Raw genomic sequence first — 23326 nt, 5'->3', positions numbered from 1 at the left:
GAATCATGGTTTTAAGAATAGATTTTACATATAAAAATAAGTTCTTATAATCGTGCTTTTATCTCGTCTGTGGACCTTAGCCTCAATCCTAGAATATAGTAATAATTAGAATATAATAATGATTATAAAAGTATAGTTAAACTATCATAGTAAGCCATTAATAAAGCAAATGAGAAACATTGCAAGTAAAACAAAAGCTTGTAAACACAAATGTAATTTTGTCGCAGCGGTGAATCGGGCGAGACAAAACTGCGAGTATTTAATTTGATCTGTCTGGGCATTCGTGTTGTTGAGTCTGTCAGGCGTTAGCGTCTCAGATTTCAAACAAATTAAGGTCACTGGTCAGTTCAAACAAGTCTAATATTGTTAGCGAGTTTGTTGCGTTAATATATTAGTTTACTACGGTGACGCTTGCGTGTAGTTTGGGTAAGATAAAGGAGTTGATTTTTGAACAAAAGTAACTTATGTTTGATAATGGAAAATGCAGTATCAAATCAGTCATCGCCATGTTAAAATTCATCAGCATAATCTTATGCTGCTCCCACTTTAACTTTAACAAAAAAGCGTATCAGATGGTCTCGCGCACTTACAATATAAAAAATACTATATCTTTTAGACATACCCGTAAAACGATATCAACATTATCATCTTATGTTATCATCAATTGAATTCCATTTTTTTTTCGTTTTAAAAATAGTTTTTTCTGCTACCATTACATCTGACCCACAGGATATCGAATCCTACGAACCACAGTCACACGGACGTATAAATCCACCCCCGAACACCATAGATAACCCTTCCGTGAACATAAATTTTGGATAAATAATCTTAGTTAGGTATTAAGGGGCGGCTGAGTTATTTGCGGTTGCTGTCAAAATACGATTTCTAAATACATTTTTGTGGCGTTGAAAGTGTTAAGAAAAAATAATTAAGTAAAAACTACTGAAGCTTCTAATTAGCAGATCTTTTACCTGTTTTTGTAGTTGTTTTTTTATGTAAATCTGTACCATCATCGGTCATGTATAACAAGATGCATCCGGATGAGAATGCAGCAAGGAAAGTTGTCTGCCTATCTCCTTGGGAAAAAGGCGTGATATTATGTATGTATCTATGCAATAATATTTTTATAAATATGGATTTTCCGTAAGTTAGTAGTAGTAGTTAGTAGTACATAATGTTATTTTATCACAAATTAGATTAAGTGTCTATAAACTAAACACTCTACAATAAATGACAATTTGTTAAAGAAATGACGAAACGTTTACAACTATCTCCGCATAACTTTAAGTTTTGTATGTTCTAAGCAACATGTTCATTAATGGAAAATTTTTGATGTACTTACGTATTTTTCTCATTAGAATCACACAAAATATATCATTATATTATAAAAACTTTACAATCTACAAACATAATCCATTCATCATCATCACCATCATTATAGTCTGTAGACGTCCAATCAAATGCATTAACTAAACATCAATAAATAGAAGCGTATTCACAATGAAACAGCTAGCAGTATCCAAACACGGCAGTAAATACGTTTCAATATGTGAACGAACAAGACGCGAACTTATTGTAGGCGTAGAGCAAATTGCTCGTAATAATGTCACTGCGCCATTGGCCCTATCATTTTGTTACTGTGTGTGTACTTTGTACGAGATCTTGTGCAACGTAGAGTAAAAACAGTTGCTCAAACGCAGTGGGATATTTTTTTAAGTGCTAAATTAATTTTTTTTATTGGTTTGCAGTTTGCGTTAGTTTATAAGGGAAACTAAAACTAAGTATTTGATTTTGTAACACACATTTTAAACTTAAATACAATACTATCTTGTACGTGTCAATTTGTTAGTTTTAAGAAACAACCATTTCATTCACTTCACTACCGTTCAGAACATCCCATTATAAATATGAAAAATCCAATTTTACCTCAACTGATTCGGAATGCAAAACAACATCAGTTAAAGGCAAACTGCTACACAAAACAATTAAGAAAGTCAAATAATATGGATAACCTGTAAGAATTTTAAAACAAGATTTACCTAGAGTTCTCTCTTTCGAAAAACCACTCTACATTCAAAATTAAAATCGAATCCCTAACTCCAAATTAGCTTCATTTCCCTGAAAAAATACTAAAAGCAATCTACTACCAACTGCTAAAACTACTCTGTGTCATGTAAGTAAATAGTGTCAAACTGTGTACGATTCCTCGTACGACACCAATGCCTGCCAAGTTCCACACATACACGGGCATAATTTCCGATAGAACGCTTGCAAATCGACGTCGAACATTTTTTATTTGTAAAGACAGTTTTGCCGTCTCTCCCTCGGTTTCATTTTACAAAATGTATTCTTTATGTGTATTCAAGTATGTTTGCTTAACGCTTTTATTGTTGTCATTTTGTGAAAAAATCCTGAAGATAAGATCTATTGAAATAAATATAAAATTAATTTTAAAGAAAAGAGAAATTTATGTAGTGTAAACATTAACGATGATGAAATAAATATTTTAATTCAGTACAGTCACGAGCAACTAATTACTCAGTTTTTAAATGTTTATGATATCTTTCTGAATTAAATAGAGAAATCCTAATCGTGATAATAACTTTCATAATATCTAAATGAAATTTCTTCATTTTGTTTGATTTTCGAACTTAATTTATATATTAGGTCAGGGAAAAAGTATTTTCGCATTACACTTGTAAAGAAACCTTTTCTCTACACAAAAAAGCTCGATATTTGGGCACCTCACGAGCTCACTGAGAGAAACCTAATGAACCGTGTACTCATTTGTGATTCTTGAAGCCAAAGAGATTTTATTACAAGTTCATACATTCTATGATGCGAAAAGACTTTTTCCCCGACCTAAAATAATAAGCGTTGTCCCAAAAAAAATACACATATCTATACTAATATTATAAAGCTGAAGAGTTTGTTTGTTTGTTTGTTTGTTTGTTTGAACGCGCTAATCTTAGGAACTATTGGTCCGATTTGAAAAATTTGTTCAGTGTTAGATAGACCATTTATCGAGGAAGGCTATAGGCTATATTTCATCACGCTATGACCAATAGGAGCAGAGTACCAGTAAAAAATGTTACAAAAACGGGTATTTTTTTTCACTCTTATGTTACGCAAGCGAAGTTGCGCGAGTCAGCTAGTATAGTGATAATCCTCATTTTCCTGCTTACTATTCCACAATAACCTCCAGTTTTTATAATATCTATGAAATACAAGTAGATAGTATTTAGCATATTACAATGTTACGGTTACGTATACGGTTATCCAGCGTCTGATGTCAAAGTTAGTTAGTCTATTATTACCTATCCCTGGGCGCACTTGGTACTAAGATCACCCCAGTTTGTGTTACCACGATGTCTCTGTACTAATTATGTTACAAAACTGACCAGTTGTTGTCAACATAAATATTACTTTACTAACAATTACATTATTATAGAGTTCTAATAAACTGGTTTACTATAAAGATAAGATGATTTGATCTTCATCTCGGGCAAAGGTAAATGAATTCTTAAGGAATACTCATAAGAAGTTTAGAGTTTAGTAATACGAATAGAGACATCATAGAAATAGCTACACTCTCTGTTTCTATTGTTTCATATCACAAAGACAAAATGTGTTGTACTTCTGCCGGGCCAAACGTAAAATAACAAAATTTTTACCACACTCAAAACCATCCTAGACAGCCTTCTGAATTAAGAAGGCCAATCTTCGTAAAAATATATAAAAATCGAATTACATAACTACACATCGGTAAAATATCGAATAATCCCGAAATCGAGTCACAAATCTTGTTAGGGACTCCCGCAATCTAATACCTCGGACAAAATTTATGTTAACCGGATACCAATCAGAGACATACCTTTGTAAAATATTAGGTACCCGCGTCAAACTCAATGCGATCTTTTTATTAGCTAGTTTGGAAAATTGGCTTTGCATGGCCATGGAAAATTGGAGAAAAAATAGGTAAGTCCATGTAATTCTTGGTAGAAATCTTTTAATGATAAATTTGGGAAAGAAAGATAAATAAGTACCTTTATTGTTTCTTTTTTTAATTTTGTGATGTATGTATATGTTTTATTGATGTGAGTGTGAGTTTTATGAACTGAGTCTCTAACATTTTTTATTTTTAATGCAGAAATTCATATTATAAGGCCACTATAAAAACAATGATACAACAGTAATATATCTCTAGTTTTTATTTACTTTAAGTCAAAGCTATCAAGCTCATCTCCCTATTACAAGGTCCACTTCGTTATAGGTTAATGAAAGTATAACACAGATATTTATAGGTAAACAAAGTATAGCCTTTAACATTTTGGTTTCGTTTTCAATATTGATAAAAAATATTGTGATCTGCGTATTCTGATACACTTTTTTTATACCCATTACTGTCCCATTACTGGGCATAGGTTTCCTACCGAACGAGAGAAGGGTTACGCCTCGAGGCATAAAGCATTAAGCGTTCAATTATTTAAAAAAAAAAAAACAAATAAGCCGATTTTAATAAAATTTAGGCCCTTTTTTCTGCAAACATATCTTTTTTCTGTAAAAACGATACCAAAATAAGTCCTTAACAATAATATTGTAAAGAAAACATAAATAGTAAATTAATTCCACACATTTTCACTTCACAAGTGGTAAATAAGAGTTTCTGTGAAAACAAACAATTGTTGGCAATTCATGTTTTTCTTCAATTCTGTCATAATGAAACAATGTGCTCCAGCAAATTAGCATTCATATTGAAAGTGGGTATGTCGCAGTACAATAACGAAATCGGGTATTTGATGAAATCACTAGTAGGTCATGAGATGTTTTGAAGTTATTGCAATATTGCTTAAAAGGTATAGAATTTGAAAAGGTATTTTGACATCGTTATAACTATACATTCTGAATTTATTCTTTTGTCTACTCTGACTTACCAAATACTAAAAAAACTCAGATTGTAGTACGCATCTGTAAGGTACTGCTTTTGTCTTAACACAAATTTTAAAGAAAATTTGCACCAATAGTCAAATTTTCTTCATAGACAACTCCGCCTTTAATCAGTTGAATCAAATTCAGTACTACTATATAAATATACGAATTTTGATTCAATTAAAAAAGTTATCTACCATTAAATCAAAATTACTATCAAATGTATGTACATTTTTTTAAATCAATACAATAAAAAGTCCCGCAATTCTGAAAGAATTTGCACATTCCCAGTAACTCCACCAAACGTCACATTTCACAGATCAACAGTAACAGCTACACTCTATAATTTATACAATTACCCGATGAATATTACATGAATGGATGTGATGGACGCACTGTTGTTGAATTTGAATGGATCATTGACTGAAACTATTACTGTACTGTGCTCTGTAGGTTAATCATCTGGGAGATGAACTGGAGACCTTATATTTGCATTCTGTATTATAAATTTAGTGAGTATTTCTTCAAAAATATACTAAATCTCTTACTTATAAATGTTTTGCTATCGAGTATCGAGTGACTGACTTTAAATATGTACTACAAAATAATTCATAATTTATAATGTCCGCATGGCAGTTTTTCATACAAAATTTATAAATAGTCGACAGTAGTAGAAAATCGCCCCTCATATTCACATAATAATATCATCTTATACAATTGTATGAAAAGTTTGGCTGACATTTTATTTCTATTATATTGAACTTTGATCTTTGTTGTAGTACTGTTTCTGATTCACTGATTATTTAACCCAAACATTGTTGCACAAAAGAAACATCTTGATCAGTGAGCTTATTTTCCAGTCCTCTTGTGGCTGCTTTTGCTTTTCAAACAATATTTTTCGATATCAGTGGCAATAACAAAAAGTAATATAATTAAAAGTTCTGATTCAATAATGAAACTAAACAACTAAAACGCCGTTTTAGTTGAGTATTTAAAACAAAAATATATTTAAGCTATTCATATCAAAACCCACACGATCTCAAAAATACATAGAACATTTATATCAAAAGAATAATAACAGTTTAGAATTCCACCACGACACAGCAACTGGAAAGAATTTACATGTAAAACTTAAAATAAATAATGTTAACTCAAAGAGAACTCGTGAATGTCGGACTTAGTAGAAATTCACTAGAAACTGAAATATAGTGAGTTTCACTGTCCTAGTTCTGAGTATAAGCTTCTTGACTGGCTCTACGTTTGAATATATGCAATAGCAAATTGGATGTGCCCGCTTTGAGTATTATGTCGTATTTATAAAACTGTTTTTATGTTGCGGGACTTTAAAGACTAGTTGTGTTTTACTTTCAACTATACACTGAATGGTTTGTAAAAGACTGATGCTACATTTAAAACGGGTGAGGGATACTTAAGAAGGTTTTCATTATAATCAATATTTAATTTTCCTTAAGTTAACGCATGTGTTTTTTTCTGTTCAAATTCAAAATTGAACTTAGTAGATTGACTTAACACATACATGGGCTAAAGAAGTACTAGTTTTTGCTTGTACCTATTACCTTCTTGTTAACATAAGTCGTATTATAGTAATAGTCACCGCAAGGCGCAAAGAACAAATCTTCAACTGTTTTGTAATGTAATTAATTAGGTATCTGTCTTAAGTCAGAACTAAGTATGTGCACAGTAGCTCGAACTTCTACTACTATCGACTACCGACAACCGACCTGTCATCGAGAAATTTTGTATGAAAATCTGTAGCGGGTGTCAAAGGAAATATTTTTGCAGTACATTCTAAATGTCAAACTCTCGATACTCGACAGTACAGAATACCGAATTGCGCTACAGTTTATATGTTAAAATTCTTTGCACTTAATACAGACCTTAGTTTTCAACGTCCCCGCTCTATACACTTTCATCGTATGTTTCCACACTTATTCAAGGCTTGTGGCTTGTTTGCCCGGATACTATGAGATATTTGCTCCAGTACTTTTGTTACGCGCATAGGCGTACCGACGGACCAGGTCGTATTCACTGTTGAAGCCGCCCTTGTTTCATGTTTCTTGTTTACCGTAGCACTTATGCTCACATTAATATGTAGACTCTAGAAAAAGACTCAGTAGCATCAAAGAATATAACTTTACCTATTAGACTGCCTCCGTGGCGCAGTGGTTTAGGGCCCCACACCGCCACCATTACGTTGGGAAGTCGTGAGTTCGATTCCCACACGGAACTTTTATTTGTGCCATCTATAAGTAATTGTTTCGGGTCTGGTTGTACTTTGTGTCCGCTATTTGTATGTTTGTAAAAGTGACAAAAGAGCAATTCTAAATGCGGGCGTTGTCTTATTTAAACAAATAAAATTTAAACCTATATTTTTATAATTGTCTCGGTTTTTAATACACCATATAATTATTTTCAAATAAAAATAAACAGCCTGCAAAAAGCAGAAATATGTAAAACAACCATTATTATGTTTTGAGTCAGCCAGAACCACCTCTTATTCATTGAAGTTAGTTAAATATTGCCGATACGATACGTTTACCTATGTTTTGATATTGGTAATTTTATTTCATACGCAGTCTAGAAATCGCCGACATCCATTTGCAATAAACAAGCAACTATCGCCGACTTAAAGGCCCAAACACGTGTAGGTGGATTGGCGACCTTGGTTTGTAGATAACATAAAAAAAGATAAAAACTGATTATTATCAGCACTTAATTGGGATCTCCTGATTAGTAACTAGATACATACACAGCACAAAGTTTTAATCCTTTTAAACCTTAATTAAATATAATGAACAGGCTTAAATATGATCTTCCTGCGAATTATGCTTTGCTCATAGAAGACGTAAATGCGTTACATATTTCGAATTTTAATTATTCATTCGAGTATGTAAAAGTGATGTGTACTGGATATGTACTGCCTTTACTTATGTTTGAACGGAATTAAATAGATAATTTAAAATATCTGTATATTGAACCCAAATAAATGCGGGGCGTCATTTTAAAAGTCAGCGGTACCTACTAGTTATCGAGAAAAACGACCTCTTGCAATGGTCTATTGAATTACATGATATCAATCCGTCCCAGTGTTTTACCATGAAGACTTGTTTCTGTAGGCTTCTTCCAGCAAGAAGGTTCTTTGGCGGAGTGCATAGTACAATGTTAAGTCTAAGAGATGGCGCTGTCAACAAAAAGGTTTTATGAGCAACAGGGAGGAAAATTGTGGTGTTACGTTTTTTGATTTTCTTTTGTAGAAAAAGCACTATTTTTATTCTACCTTAATCTTTTTAGGAATTAAATAAAAACACCAATACTGGGAAGTATAAGTTATATTATAATAAAAGTTTATATAATTAAATTACAGCATAAATTTTTCAGTAGGTACATAACTAGCACAGTGTACGAAATACATTTTCACAATGTGAGCATATTTTTGTTATGTTTAAGTACAATAGCTTACATTAGTATATTTATTACCGCCGTGAATGAACATGTATCGGCCATACGTCAATTCTTCCCCTTAATTGAAGTATTACCCATACAATTTAATGAGGATGATAGTATATTTTTTAATTTATATATTTGTTTTCAACTTGCGTCTCGCCGTTGTACATAATTTTATCGCAGAACCACTAAATGTACTCACATTTTGTGCGCATTGCATAAACTTTTTGGTCAAAGCATCAGAGGTGCAATGAAGTAACTTACGAAGTAGTTATTATTTGTTACTCTGTGTAAATTTCCCCGATTTACACATTGAAGACTATAAGACTAAAGAACTCAGTAATGAAATCTTAACTTCGATTCACAACTCTCTCTCATAGAAATGGTTTAAAGAAAAGCTATCATCGCTCTTAAAGCTAAAATTTAAAAGTCTTATAGTATAGAAAGCGGCGTCGAAGCTTCCCACCTTTTATTAAAATATCCACCGTTCAAAATTCTGATCGCTCCGCTTAGGAGGATGGTCCCCGTAAATAAATATTCTTTAGTTCTACGATGCTTATTTTGTAAGCTAAACTTTATTCCTAAGGCAGGGAGTAGAATCTAGCATAGGTACTTACATGGGATTACGAAAAGAAGAAACAATCTGACTTATCTAATAATAATCGACTTTTTAAACTATCAAACTACAAATGTTTGCCAAAAAGCTTCATTTTTTATTTCGCTAAAAAAGCTTAAGTAATTAAACCTAGTCCTTAGACGCTAATAATCGTTGAACTGTGCACTACCTCTATTAAATGTGATCTTAATTGGGTCGTGAGTGTGATCAATAACTATTACTTTATCATCATTACATACTAAATTTGTGTCATTATATTAACTTATTACGAAAATTATAATCATGTGAGTCAAAATTTTATGTAATTTTTGAGGCACTTTTCAAGTGGCTGAATTTACGACAGATATAGTGCATATTATTGCTATAAACTTGATGAATATAAGCCTAATTACTTGTTGAACCATCGGTATAATATATCACAAATAATTTAAACGATGGACTGGTTTTTACAGTACTTTTATAATCTGACACACTGTTACATAGCATTTTGTATTAGTAACTACATCACTCGTATCATTTGATTTCATTTTGATCTTCCCCATCTTCTGTATTCTTTATATAATTATCTTTTACGTCAATTTTGAGATTGTTTTTAATATTTTACACTTCTGGTGCGCGTATTTCGACGGTTACTGATGTAGGTCCGGGTGTCGTCGGGGACCTAAGAGTAGCTGACCTGAGAGACGTTGCCGAGTGTCCACTGCTAGCTCTTGATCCTCGTCGTGACCCTGAAAATAAATAGAATCTGTAAAACATAATCTTCAGTATTAATCATGAAGGCAAAGCATGCTTTGAGCATGATCGTCGAAAGGTACACATGCCGTGAATTTATTGTTATAATGGAACTCACGATTCTAGAATTGAGAAGCTTCAAATTAATCACAGCTAATCTAATAGAACGTCTTTTTATATTACAAGACTTATTACTCTATTCTTTAAAAGAACAGTCTTCAATGTAGGTAGTATTAGTTCATGCAGTAGTACAAAGTTATAATTCAACATTTTGTATTGTAATTCCAAATGAGTTCTAAATGTAATTTTGGTGGAAATGGATCTTCTAAACTTGCTTTCTTCAAATGAGGTATGATGTTAATGTGTACCAAATTTTATTACATCGATAGGCAATGGCAGCTATGCTCAAATCGCTGAAGCAATTTTTGTATGATAATTTATTATTCTATATAATAGCAATTCAATTTTAACGGAGCCAACATTCACTTCTAATTTAGATTTCAGTAACATTTTCTAGGTGATTGAAATAATATTGTACCTAACACTACCCTTAAATGGTTAGAATACTTTAAATTTACCCGGTGACTACTTTTTGGTGCACTCTCGGTGCATATTTGTCTTCTACTGTTCATCATATTGTATATTCTAAATTGTAAATCATTTCTACAATCATAATAAAATGTGTGTGCCAATTATTTTTAGCCATATTAATTTTGTAGTGCTCCTAGGTGTGTTAAGTTTCGTATAATATATGTGATTTTTAATAACAAACTGAAAATAGATTGTAATATTGTGTGACAATCTAGTCTAGTGGTAGCTAAAATGAAATTTATTGACAAATGTAAAGTTTACCAGATATTCAATAAACTTAACTACAGAAGAAAGTATTCGATATTATTATTACGTTACTTTAAGAATTTAGAGAAGATCAAAATCAGAAAATAGTTAAATACAATGTCTCAGAGGACTATGTACAAGAAGATAGTATCAATGAAATAACTTCACTAATTTTAAGGGTTGTTGATCTAGAAATCGATTTACAACTAATCTATGGTATAAATAATGTATTTCCAAGTGTATCTAGTGCGGTATACCTACATAAATACGAAACTAAAGTAGAGCATAACAAGCAAAATGGTATCGTATGTAACCTGAGGACTTTCGGTGTAGCTGATGACTTTGATGGTGGCGTGCTGTCGATACATGAAATATTTATGATTAGCATTGTCAGTGAGGAGGGGAAAGGGCAAGTTGTTATAGACATACATAGAAATATAAAAGGTATTATTACGAAACACAGTACCAATCGAGTATAAAACGATGTTTAATCGAGAGTGAAACTTTGTTAACGTGTCAATTAGGAACACAAATCAATTAGTACATACTGAGAATCAAGAAAATTGCAATGGATCATTCAAACTCTGAGAGAGTGCTGAACACACGTAGAATCAGTTTCGTAATAGTACCATTCGTGAATCGTGTTACATATATATGTGGGGGTGAAAGTCTTATTATGGTAGTTTGCTGCATGTAGAGAAAGAATCTGCAAATTGTAAAAGTTGTGTACTTGTGTTTATTACAATTTCGGAATAAATGTTGTATTTATTTAATGTCATTGTGGTAGAGACTAACCTATTAGACTATTATTCACTTATTTCTGAAAATGGTTGTTGAGTAACCATAGAATTCAATCGTGTAGTTGTTCATGTCATTGTTAAGTAATGAGAAAAAATATTAGGACATCAAAAGGAGTTTGTTAAGTAATTTTGCCCAATCCCCTAGAGTAAAGGAATAAAACAAAGTAAATTACAAATACACCACATTTAGATATTAAAAACACATTTAGAATCCACGTCTAAACATCTCAATATCGGTGCAATGTAAAAAATATACAGTCAGCTGCAAATATTAAAAGCAAGGCTGGAATAAGGATTGAGAACATTTATTTTCATATTTTCTGCAACTTACTGTAATTTTACAACTATTATTTTAATTTAGAAAAGTATCAATATAAAAAAACAACATTGAGAGTATAAAATAAATAATTCAGTACTGTTTTTAGCAACGCGACATTTTTATCAATTTTGGAATTGTTTATCAACAAAATGTCTTAACAATTTTATTATAGAATTTGTCTTAGTTGATCGAGATATACTTTGTTTGGCATTATCATCATGTCTGATCGTTCTTAGCCGTGTTATTATGATCCAAGGAACTAAAAGTCTAATCATGTTGTTATTAAATTTGATAAAGTATGATCAAAAAATATTATAACTTTACTTTGCTCGTTGTCTACAAAATAAATAATAATAAATTTTAATTATAATACGTTATTTAATATAAAATAAATAATACGTTATTTTAATTGTATCTGTTCATGACAAAAATATCGCACTGCTCTCCTAAATCTCAAGCGTTGTTCCTAGCACTATACACACAAATAGCTATTAATAAAATTTTGATTTGGACAATACCTATCTAGGCTGAAGTACCTGGACTTGGTGAATGCGGTCTGAGTTCCTGTTGGCTCGCCTGCCTTGACGGCGGGCGTACACTCACACGAGAACCGCGACGATCCTGAAACATATTGAACAGGTATTTAGCAAAGTTAATAGGACAATTTGGGAGTTTGTTTTAATTTTTGTTGTTATGAAAGATAAATGTAATATCTCATATTAGGTTTGAAACTAAACATGAATTTAATATCTCTGAAATTGCTAGGCATTTTATTTAAGAAAATGTATGAACCTCCTAATATTATTAAGTTACTTTTATTATCAGTCGTTTACTGCGTAATTGTGGGTGCGATTTTAAAGCTCATCATTTGCGAACGCATAGATGAGCTTTAAAATTGCTAATATCTCAATAATACTATTCAGTACTGGATAATAGTACAGTTTTTGAACTAAATAATATTTACCTGTGAGTGCAGCAACTTGGAATCTCTTAGCAAAGATACGTTCATCAGCCGAGGGTTGGGTGTGTTAAAGATTGTGCGGTTCTCCCTCCATCGTGCTCTAAAAGAATAAACATAATTAAGAATAAGTAAAAAAATTGTGCTTTGCAAGGAGGTAATATTGGTCCCGGTTGACGATTTATCAAAAGCCTTTGAAAGAGTATGTCATCTTCACAGTAATAGAAAAGAGCGTTTAGATCAACTGTATGTTCTGTTATTAATTCGCTGTCGACAGTCACCTAACAGAATAAGTCAAAAGATCGTTTTTTTAGGCTACTTCATATTATTTAAAATTTTCTACGATTTATATTTAAGTTGTTACATTGAGTTATATTGAGTACTAGGTATTAGAATTTCTTACACAACTTGGTGATTGATAATTACCTGCTGAAGAGCTGAAGCACGACGCAAATGATGATGAACATGACGGCCATGCCGACGAGGACTCCGATCATCGCGGGATCCAGGGTCTTCGTCGACTCCTCCACCACCTTCACCGCTGGAATTGAATTTTAATAAGTATTAATATTATTTTCTTTTTTTAAAGCTTACTCCCACATTAAGAATTGCTCTTGTGTTGCGGGGACTTTAACAAATATACAAACAATGGACACAAAGCACGAACAGACCCGAAACACTTATTTGTGGATCAACAAATAATATAATTGCTCCGTGTGGGAATCGAAACCTGCAACTGCATTGGCGTGGCGACTTAAACCATTGCGCCACGAAAGCAGTCCTATTGTAATCTCTTAAATTTAGAGCTTTAATAGCAAGTTTCAAGCTTTGAATGACAATCTTAATATCATTTACTCCGTAGTTTACATACATGGGGAATAAACGCACACATGTTATATCTTTGTGAAAAGTCAATGATTTATATGTACCTACCACTTCTCTGAATTAGATTAATATTAATCATGATTACAAATCATGTAGTTTGGTTATAGTTTTGTCGCGTTTTATACGCTTTTGGTTATTCTGAGCAATAGAAGTTGATGATATAAATTGTTGTTAAATACTCACAAGTGCAGATGATGCCGCCATCCACCATCACTTCGGGCACCATCTCGAACTTGCAAGCACATCGCTCGTTCTTGCATTCTGTCTTGAAGTCCACGTCCTCGCATTGCCCGTTAAACATGCATGTCTCGTTGATACTTGCAGCTGAAACATGCAAAAACATTAAAATTAGAAACAATTCTCAAACAATTACTTTAAATGGTATAGCATAAAAATAATCCACGGATTTATGTTTTTAATGATTTATTTCTAACAGGGCTTAGAACAAACACGTAACAACCAATCGTAATACCCGGTTTTAATATTACATATTTCATGACTGTGTTGATAATAGGTACGGGTACTACACCGTACGCGGTAGGCTGAACTGCACAAAATTAATCTTTAATCAGTATTTTCTTCCACCCAATGTCTGTATGACGACAGTCCGCTGATGTAATGCATATTGCATAGAGGCTTTGTGCCTGCTTTGTTACATATTTAGCATCAGAAAAAAAATGTAAACGTTTCAGTACTTTATGTGTTCCATACAAGCTCTAAGTATGTGACGTTTCTAAATGGGTTTGTAGGCATGACAAATATTGCCAATATGAAAGAGAACTCCCTTTTTTCCCCAACAAAAGTGAATTCAAACCAGAAACTTAATATTATGTTTGACATACTGTAAGGAAAACAAACCAATGTTATTTCGGTACACTCGGTATTACGTTTCTCGCTAAAATATGGCTGGGAGCTATTATTTTTGTACGTATATAAATATAATGTTACGGTAGATATTAAAATTTTCGCATCAATGTTTACTAAAGAGGATCGCTAACGATGTCGGTTTATACCGCAGTCATCAACCGCTTCCACTAAATAAATATTTTGAGTGAAACCACTAATGATGGTTGAAATAACTTTGTCTAGACCCCCGAAATATCAGAAAAATTATCATCAATAATATAATCCATACTAATATTATAAATTCGAAAGTAACTCTGTATGTCTGTCTGTTACTCAATCACGCCTAAACTACTGAACCAATTTGCATGAAATTTGGTATGGAGATATTTTAATCCCCGAGAAAGGACATAAGCTACGTTTAACCCTAGGAAAATGACGCATTCCCATGGAAAAATTCAGGTGGCGGACGAAGTCGCGGGTATAAGCTTGTATAATATAATATATTAGTCATACCCTAATTATCCTATATGCCTAGATTTATAGATGTGAATGAAGCGAAGGAAGTTTGAAAGGATCGTACCAAGAGGCGTTTTCTAGTGTATATCTACCCCTATACAAAAAAAGTCGTGATTTTATGACGAGTCTATGTATAAACATAATGCTAGTACGAGATTATGTTATCAATACGATAAGCCAAAGAAAGAAATAACACACATTACTAAATAATCCTACGATAAATCCTATCTAAAGATATGATAGGCGTCGGCGGCTGTAGAAAACTGATATTATGAAACAAATACGATCGAAAGGTCCCAAGCGTTTGCAAAAGCTATTCACCTTAGAAGTTTGGAAGCGGTGTCGCATGAAACGTATATTAGTTTCTTGAACTCGAGCGTACGAGGTGCTCATGAGAGCGTTTGCTTGTAACGTTACGAAACCTGCAATTTCCTCCGTTGAATGATGTGCTCAAACAGCGAATTTGGTCTTAGATTTTATGTTGCATACTAAAACACAACCACACATCACCGCAAAAGGCATGTATTTTGTGTGAATTTAAACAACAAATACTTTAAACAGGACAGAGCAAGACAGCAGTTTATTGTGAAAAAAATTATGTATATGAACAGTATGTAAGTGTATAAACAGATTAAACAGTTTATTGTGACTGGCCAATTCTTTACTGAATGGTCGTAAGCGGTTCTATGTTGCATTTGCGTTGCATCTCTTGTGTATTTACGACTCAGTTTTTTTATAAATTTTACAATGTTTTATACGTGTGTATTATCATTTTACTTATAATCCGTTTTGTTTTACACAATAAAACAGCTTTATATTTTACAATCATATTTTAAATCACTTGTAAATTTTGCAGAGTATCTTTTACAGTGTTTCTAGAGCAAAGATGTTCACAAAATCTTGCCTATTTGCACTGACTAATTTCACGTCGACATAATTATGTCCCTTTGGAGAGGAGTCTAACACACACGACGCGAGAATATTTCAGTGGAATTATTTGAAGAATCTCGGGCACCAAGGACTAAGGGACTCGGGTAAAATTGCCGTCGCATTTCAGTCCATTATTTTGATGAGCTGGCCAACGGTAAATGAATACTAATGAAGTAAATATTGACTCACTTTGTGGTTCTTTTAGGTCCTTTTTATTGGTTTAATACAAACTTTGTAAGTATATATTTTGTTGAAGTATTGACAAATGAATTCTAAGATTGTGAAATGTAAATTATTATTATGTTGTTTCTTTAAGATCCCTCTTGATTTTGTATTTGTGAACTACGTTAAATTTAAATGTATTTGTACTGTACGTGTGTAAAATAAATTTGTAAGAATTATTTTAAGGACTCAAAGAAACTCGATCTGTAATATTTTGCAGCGCGGTCTTTTCGAGCAAGGTTTCTGTTTATTAAAAAATGTAAATAAATAAAATAAAAACTTTATTCAAGAAATGAGATTGTAGCTTACATGGTATTAGTTACAAAGATATACATCATAATATACATTACAATGTTCCTTGATTTCCTGAGAACCTCAACCTTTTCACCCCTAGCCTAATTTTATGTGATAAAAGGCAACGTACGAGAATTGGCTAAAAGTTCTCTGTGAAAACCACTGATCCGATTTATTTAAATGTGATTTTCTTTGTCGTGAGAGTATATCACTAAAATGGTTTACCAATTGTGGCTTTTAATTCTGTATGTGGGATATAGTTTAAGCTTTGTCAACGTTGATAATATAATTCACTTCGTAGGTAAGCCTTCAGTCAGGCTATTCTACTGTTGTGTATTACATTTAATACATAAGCAGCCAAATAGTTTTGACTGAAAATGCTTTAAGGTTCTATTTCTTTTACAGACGGTTGGAAAAATCTACTCCGGTTAAGCTATGAGCACCAGCTAGTGTAAAATCATTAATTTGTGTGAAATCATTATTATTTATGAAGAGACAATGAAAATAAAAGAATATTTCTCAAACAAAGAAACTAAGCTCAACAAAAACTAATTTATAAATATCTTCAGGCTATGAACAAATAAGCCAAATTACCTTCACAGAATTTTTTAATTATAATATAACAATATATACAAACGATATGAAACAAATAACACAAAAAACATGATGTTAATAAAACAAAAGAACAATTTTACTTACTCTCAAATACGAGTAGACTTCTTTCTACATAAACAAGTCTTAAGCCTATATTCGCGACATTTTGAACTTTGCCCTTATATTAAAATCTAGAACATTCTACTAATAGAAAGGCACTTAAACTTGTACCTATGTCTGGCTTACAAAATTATAGCGAGTAATATAATTTTGGCCATAAATATCGAGTTGATTTAACACAGTTTAGCCATCGGTAGTTGTTATTGCTATTTAAATGTGTATTGAATTTAAGTTGAGCCTTTTATGTTTCTTGAATTTTCATGTAGACACATTTGGAATTCAAAGTAAAACTTATTGGTTTTTCAATGAAATGTGTTTACAATTTTCTCATTCGGATTTGTTTTACACACGAAGTACTTTAAGTATTGTAGTGTCAATTTTAACATTTAGTTACCAGTGTAACCTGCGCCGGTAAATGTCAGGCATTGTAAGGCATATTAGGATTGTATAGGATTTAGCTGATATTTTTACCTACAACTGGCTGCCTGCGACGTCAACTTGGGAATCTAGCTTTTCCATTTCGTAAATATTTATTACACCTTAGTTTTCATGAACAACACAAACACCTTCAATAACTTCACCATTATTATTCTCCCCACCATCAATTCAAACTTCTTCAGCTCGTAAATCAGACTAATATCGAGTTACCATAGTAACCTTATACAAGTGCCAAGAGCGTGACCCGCCTCACTCGACTGCGAATGACTCAGAATCGCGAAGTGGAAATTCAATGTCAAATCAATAAGTTAATGTTCTGCGTCTTTGTATTTTGGTTTATCCTGCTTGATTGTTAGGTTACACGTTTACGATGGCTAGACAGTTTATTGTTCGTATACCTTTTGATGAGGTTGGTTAGAATTCTGAGGTATCGAGTTTGGTAGTGTTGAGTATTAGATTGTATTCGTGAGAGACTTTTTGACATGATACCTAAAATGATACTAATCATAAATTTGGTCGAATGTTGCGACGCTTGAGAAGAATTTTCAGATATTGATGCTACACGAACTATTAAGCGCACAACTTATTATATTGTTAGGTTTCATCATTTGAATAAATTTAGAAATAGACCTATGTCGCAGATGAATGGTAGATAACATAACATATAATTCTTATTTCGCACGACACACTGCGCTGTAATGTGAAAATCGTCTCTTTGGTACATACTTTTGGTATATACTATTATGGTATTATGAGTCTCACATAGATGAGAATATTCTGCGGTCTATTGTTATCTGGAGAACTTTTCTTACAAACAATTTTTGCCTTTGCTATCTTATTATTCATCAAGGACTACCCATATCATTTCTCTAAGACATTGTAACATATTTCATATTCATTCTTGATGTTCTAGATATCATATGATCTGAATAATTTAGTATATCTGAGACATACAAATTTATCTTAATGTGCCAAGGAAATGGACTTATTATGGCGTGTCAAGGACTTTAAAATTCCTTTGTTTTACGTCCTATTTAACCCAAGGACATTAACACTGCATAGTGATCACGCGATTTGCAGGACTGCAGTATTCGATCCGGGGTTTTCCTTTTGTGACCCTTTTACGTGGAAATTTGAGATATGACGTTGTTGCACGCAAGGATAACTTTATTGCGTGGGCGGGAAGGAATTTGTTGTTGGAATTAAGTTTTCAATTTTATTTAAAGGCTCAGATTTTAAATGTTAAACAGAGAGACATTGATAACTTTTAACTTTTAAACTCTCGCGTTGCATGTTTAATGTATAATAGAATACGGTAATTAACGCGAACACGCATTTTACCTTAAAATGCCTAACGTTTCGGCGCAGGTTGCACTCGCGGTGGTCGCAGGCTGACTACAACTGACTTACGAAAGAGACATTGCTAAATAAAGGACTTTTACTTTTTTTAACAATTCCCGCACTAAATATTGCTATTGTGTTGAGAGGACTTTTACAAACATACAAACAAAGGACATAAAGTACAACTAGACCAGACACAATTATTTGTGGATCGAACATTAATGTTTCGTGTGGGAATCAAACCCATGATCTCCCGACGCAATGGTAGCGGCGTGGCGACCTAAACCACTGCGCTACGGAAGCAGATGAAAAAAGACTCATTTAAATAAAAGAATACGGATACAAAAAAATACACGTGGATAAAATTGCGAGTGTTAACGAATATATTGTAATTTTTGTAAAAAGCTCTTAAACAATTATTTGTCCCAATTAACGAAGTTATCACAAAAACATTGTTACTAACGAAAACAATAACAAAGGTAAAAAAGCCCGAAGCCTTATTGTAACAATTTTATTACAAAAACAAGCATTTATTTTTTCCTTAAACTTTTTTTTATATAAAACAAAAAAAGTCATTTATTTTTTCTTTTAAGACCCGTAAAACAATTTGTGAAATTCGGGAAGCCATATTGCTAAATGCGAAATAAAGAAAAAGGTTGGATTCGAAGGCGACGGATCAAGTCGCAATAAATATTTTCGTCGGTATTGCTATTCTTGAATGTACAACGGAGCAAATAAGGTTTCGTTTCATTTTGTGTTTATGAATAGGTACGTTTTGTTGTTGATGTCAAAAGTAAAGAGTAATTGCGAAAAGTAGGTATTTAAATAATATTGGAATAAATGGTATTGATGTATTCAAACAACATTGTAATTTAATTTATGACGATAAAAATGAGCACAACACATTATCCAATAAACACAGGTTATTCAAAAATGTTGAATCGAAGGCAGTATGATTTACTTTGTATACATACACAATACTTTGTTATTTTCTAGTTTTTGTATTCATACAACTACACAAGAACAATGCAAATAAAAAATCTAAATTGCGTAAGATATATAGCTTTTAATAGAACAGTTACAGAAATAAGCCAGGAGGAAGTAACGTCCCAAACCAAAAAACGTTTAGGTATAAAGACCTACCAAAAGTTATCTACCCAAAATGACTAACCGACATCACAATTATTCTCTGTAATTGTCGTTTTATGAAGCAAAGCCTAAATGAATCCGTGCGATCTCAGGGGCCTAATGACATAATTACTTCCCTCGCCAGTCGTAACTGAATGATGAAGTGATTTATTACATTGAAGCCTATTTATTACCTCAAGGGGAATCTTTGCGTAGGATCCTTGGACACTGTTAATATAGAAGATAATGTTATAACTTAATACCGCAAATTTGTAGAAATTATATCTCACCATACAAATAAAAATGAGGTTTTTTCAAATATAATAATGCTCGCCTAAACGGTATTCGGCTACAGTGGCCAGTTTTATTGATACCAACTGTGCAGGGCTTTGCTTATAGTGAGTTTATTGTTGTCGCTTTTTAAATATATTACTACAATAAACGTAGTATTGTTTTAACAAAGGTTTAGCCCTGAGCAAATTTATCTAAATCCCTGTAGCGACTGTCGTTGAATATGGAGTAGCATTAAAGCTATACACAACTATCTGTCTATTTGCTAAGCTTTGGTTCCTAATCTATAGCGCGATTTTGAACAGTTGGCATTACCGCGTATTGACAGTTTGATATTTAAATTGTTCTACAAAATTAGTTCGTAGGTCATCCGTTAAAAGCGCTGATAAGGTTTCAATATAAAATTTGTTCCAAAACCGATTGTCAAATAATCATGTAATGCTAGAACATTGCGCTATTGCCCACTATTGCTCAGTAAATTACGTTACAAAATAAATCTTGAGGAAGCACACAGACTAACAAGTGACTCCACGAAAACTTTAAGCTGAAAATCAAAAGCAAAGGTGCAAAATTTAGTAACTAAATAGACCCTGTAATACGACTAAACAAAAGACGATGACTAACATTGTTCTGAAGTAACTTGTTGGCTCAAACAATAACCGCAGCGCTGAACTTATACTTTCTACGTTCAAAACAAACCTCATTAGTGAACAACATGAGCAAGATCACGTTGAAACTAGAACTGCAGAATTAATTTTATTTTATTTTTGAAGTTTTATTTTACACATACCTAACTTAGAATGCACCTATTAGTATTATTTCGAAGTTTGGGGTTCGGACATATTATAATTAATGGTGTAGAGAATAATTTCGTTTGTAGATATAGAAGTTGGCTAATTGAATTGTATTGCAAACAGAACTTGCGATAGTTTATCTTATTTCTTTAATAAAAATATGCTATGGAGTAATATTACATTTAACAAATTGGAACAAAAAGAGAGGCATATGATGTTTTCATATTCAAGAAATCATTTTAAAAAAAAAATTCATGCGTGTGTTTGCATTCTTCCTTCTTCCATGTAATTCTTAACTACAGTTTGTTTTATAAAAGTTACGTATTATTAAGCAATTAAACGTTATAAATCAACTTAAGTCATGACTTAAATATTATAGAAAGAATTAAATAGTACGATGTAAGCTTAGCCTTTTCATTTACTTACATAATTACAGTACATCATTTGAAACATGCACCTTCAGCGATTCCACGAAACATTTTAAATGTAAATACAAATGATTAATTTATGAGGTTATTTTACTAATAGCTTTCAAAAAAAGTGATTTATTAAGACCGCACGTCTGTCTGCAATTATTTGAACGCGAAAAGAATATTAAACATTGCAAACTTTGTAGTAATGTTTAATAATATATTATTAGTTTTATGGTAATTTGAAGTTTTCTTACTTGATTAAAATATTGCAGAGGTTTTTTTTCAAGTGAAAAAAAGAAATGTAAATGAGAAAAAAAAACAACTTCAATATTTAAAAATACAACTTTAATGTTTCTCAAACCGAAAACACGTTGCATTGCAATATTGCTAGGTTCTAAAAAGATTCTTGTTTTTTTTACAAAAGCGAATGAGGTTTTATAATAAAATTATCAAAAATAATTCCCAGAATTTACTAAATTCGCTTTTCAAAGCAAGCTCTGGTCTTTAATATTTAAGTTTAAAATAACGTTATAGCAGTGATTTAGATACCCTTTCAAAAAAGAAGTACCGTAGTAGTAAGTACACAAACATTTACAAGTTAAATTAGATTTCAAATATTCTAAACAAAATGACTTCAAAATTACACATCAGGGCGATGTAAAAACAAAAGTTCATGTTCAAAACACCATTTGCATATAATATGACACAGCATGGTGGTCTTCAATGCATTTAAAATGTATTAAAAAACATAAAAATACCTTTCACAGTCACGCCACCGGAGTTTTAATTGAGTTTTTGATTAAATCAGCGTTTATTAGTCACAAACACAAAAGTTGAGTCATTTCTGTCGACGAATGTCATAATACAAGTCGTAAACAGAAGGACTACTGTAGCTATCTAGAAATTTTACACGAGAATCTGTTTAGCGCCTCTACCGGGCTCCGTAAGAACTATTGTGGTCGTAAATTTTAAATGTCAAGCTCTCAAAGAAATTGCTGTATTTTGGCACGCTATGCAGATACTTAGAGCGTGTTTAATCTCAGTCGTCAGTCAGGCAGTCGAGCTTAATGCTCATAGTATTATATTGCTATGCGAAGTTTATTCAAGGTGAAGACGTCATGTTTGCTGCGTATAAGACGCGGTAAACAGAGCTCTAGTGCTCAACTAAATCGGATGATAGTTCGGATTAATTAGAATTTGAGCATCGAAAGATCTGAAGAAACCTTCGAATTTCTGTCTATATTGACAACGACTGATATACAACTGACCATAAAGATATACAAACCAAAAGGAAGACAATGGCAGCTACGTCACGTTGTTATCATATTGAATACTAGCTGATCCGCGCAACTTCGCTTGCGTCACATAAGAGAGAATGGGTGACTTTTTTCCGCGTTTTTGTAACATTTTTTACTGGTACCTACTCTGCTACTATTAATCGTAGCGTGATGATATATAGCCTTCCTCGATAGATGGGCTATCTAACACTGAAAGAATTTTTAAAATCGGGCCAGTAGTTCCTGAGATTAGCGCGTTCAAACAAACAAACAAACTCTTCAGCTTTATAATATTAGTATAGATGTTGATACGAGAAAAGACGAGTACAAAATTATTTATTGGTTAACCAAAATCACATATCAAAATAGTTTTCTCCTAACCAAACAATTTAGAAAAGTAATTTCAATTCCAATTTAAATTGAATAACATAAAAATATATCGAGGTCCTCCCGGATGGGGGCCTCGGGGATCAGGGTACTCAGGGACCCCCTAACCCACAATTTATACCATTTATGAACCATAAACTATCGAAAAGGAATTATAGTTGATACCTATTTCATATTCTTTAATTGAACATTGA

General features: G+C 32.4%; 1 protein-coding gene across 6 annotated transcripts in view; it reads right to left on the bottom strand.

The window, feature by feature from the left end:
* Positions 1–8263: 8263 nt before the first annotated feature.
* jus (EB domain-containing julius seizure protein) overlaps positions 8264–23326 on the bottom strand; it is a 77337-nt gene continuing 62274 nt past the window's right edge. For 3 of the 6 annotated variants that reach the window (XM_076115198.1, XM_076115196.1, XM_076115195.1), the window contains exons 4-9: positions 13725–13865; positions 13083–13197; positions 12663–12759; positions 12235–12319; positions 10894–10935; positions 8264–9738 (exon numbers count right to left, since the gene is read on the bottom strand). In XM_076115198.1, coding sequence (XP_075971313.1) covers positions 9611–9738; positions 10894–10935; positions 12235–12319; positions 12663–12759; positions 13083–13197; positions 13725–13865 — 608 coding nt within the window. In that variant the 3' untranslated portion in view covers positions 8264–9610. Of the gene's footprint in view, positions 9739–10893; positions 10936–12216; positions 12320–12662; positions 12760–13082; positions 13198–13724; positions 13866–23326 lie in introns of all 6 variants that reach the window. The other 3 variants (XM_076115201.1, XM_076115197.1, XM_076115200.1) reach the window with 3 other exon arrangements.

The sequence above is a fragment of the Anticarsia gemmatalis genome, chromosome 6, assembly GCF_050436995.1.
Source record: "Anticarsia gemmatalis isolate Benzon Research Colony breed Stoneville strain chromosome 6, ilAntGemm2 primary, whole genome shotgun sequence".
Classification (NCBI taxonomy): Eukaryota; Metazoa; Arthropoda; class Insecta; order Lepidoptera; family Erebidae; genus Anticarsia; species Anticarsia gemmatalis.
The sequence above is the reverse complement of the archived record's forward strand: the minus strand, read 5'-3'. Positions and strand labels throughout refer to the sequence as shown.